Here is a 1,729-nt window from a genome sequence, read left to right on the forward strand (position 1 = left end):
GCAGTGATGCCAGAGATGGAGGCAGAGACGATGACATGGAGAGATGTAGCGGCTGGGGACGGTGGACTCAGGGAAGGAGAGGGGCTGTGTGTTGATGACCGGGGTGGTGGGAGGGGGACAGGCTTGCAGGGTGTACACTTTGGTTGGTTGATGATGCATGGAGGGGATTGTAACCATGGCAATGAAACGATATATGATAGGATAAATGTAAAGGTAATGTTCTCCCATGTAAACTGTCACGTAATTCATAGTAAGACATTTAAAAAAAAAAAAGGTTAATCTTCAAACCTCATTCATAACATTCCTTTTAAGTTTCTGAATAATAATTTACATAAAGCAAAATAAAGTTACCTTGGTTGGCTACGTTTTCTTGGGATTCAAACTTCCGCTTAGAGAATTTCTAATATTTGTTTTGACATTATCACTCCTTTAAATATGAATATTTGAATTTTTCATTTGAATTATGACCTTGTGAAAATGAGGAGAGAGGATTTAGAAATAAAAATTAATGGAACCATTCCATTTGTCATTTGCAGGATTTTGCAAGAAGATAATCGAGGTGGAATTATTCTTAGTACTGATGATTATTTCTACATAAATGGACAGTACCGGTTTGATGTGAAATACTTAAGAGAAGCACATGAATGGAACCAGAATCGTGGTAAGCAGATACATAGGGTTCTGGGTCAAATTGACTTAGCATTAGTATTTTGAAAGACACATACCTTTTCAAAAGTTAAAATATAACTGCAAAATATACGGGCGGCTCTGTGACCTAAGCATTAGGCTTCAAACCCACTAGCCATTCCATGGGAGAAGGACTACGCTTTCTGCTGCTTTAAAGATGTACAGTAGTCTTGGAAACCCTAAGGAGCAATTTTGCTTTGCCCTGTATAGGATTGCAACGAGTCGGAATCGACTTGATGACAGTTACTTCTTTTTTTGGTTTTGCATCGTAAGAGACAAGAGAGGTAGTCTTTTTTCATGCAGTTATTATCAGGATTTCCTACTTGGGTCCCAGAATAGCTCAGGGAGGTTACAGTTATAAGGTATGTTTAGGTGTCTGTTTTTTTGAAAACTGAATTTGCATTGTTAAGCAGTGGACTTTCTAGATTGGTCTGTTTTCTTATGTAGGACAGTGTGAGAGTAAAAATGACTCTGCTCATTATTAGCACTACAACCTAGTCACTGAAGATGGCTTTCATCACACAGGTAAATTTTAAAACACACAGGTAAATTTTACTTAGCTTTCATGACTAAAGTACTCTGAAGGGCCTTATGAAGTTTGTCATTTTTGTTGTAAGTGGGTACACTGGAGCTGATTGTTCCTCAGAGCAGCCCTGTGGGGCAGGGTAGAGCTGTGCCATAGGGGGTGTCTTTACAGGAGCATTGCCGCAATCTTTATTAGAAATAGATTACCAGGTATTTCTTCCTCGAACTGCTGGGTGACTTAGAACCTAAAACCTTTCACTTAGGAGCTGCGCACTTAACCATTGTGCCACCAGGGCATTGTTAAATTTTTCTTTACTCTTTCTTGAACTGAAAATTAAGGTAAGAACTCAGGAAGAGGAAAACACCAACCTACTGAAAGGAAGCAGTAGCATGTGATGAACAGCAGTCCTGGATCATTCATTCTATCGTACATCATATCATTGCCATGGTTACAATCCCCTCCATGCATCATCAACCAACCAAAGGATATACCCTGCAAGCCTGCCCCCTACACTAT

At 39.5% G+C, this 1,729-nt stretch overlaps 1 protein-coding gene across 1 annotated transcript in view; it reads left to right on the forward strand.

Annotated features, from left to right (window-relative positions):
• Nucleotides 1-1,729, forward strand: part of N4BP2 (NEDD4 binding protein 2) — a 177,160-nt gene that overhangs the window by 22,840 nt on the left and 152,591 nt on the right. The window contains exon 3 of the mRNA XM_006873224.1: nucleotides 537-661. Coding sequence (XP_006873286.1) covers nucleotides 537-661 — 125 coding nt within the window. The remainder of the gene's footprint in view (nucleotides 1-536; nucleotides 662-1,729) is intronic.

This window comes from Chrysochloris asiatica, unplaced genomic scaffold, assembly GCF_000296735.1.
Source record: "Chrysochloris asiatica unplaced genomic scaffold, ChrAsi1.0 scaffold00230, whole genome shotgun sequence".
In the NCBI taxonomy this organism is placed as follows: Eukaryota; Metazoa; Chordata; class Mammalia; order Afrosoricida; family Chrysochloridae; genus Chrysochloris; species Chrysochloris asiatica.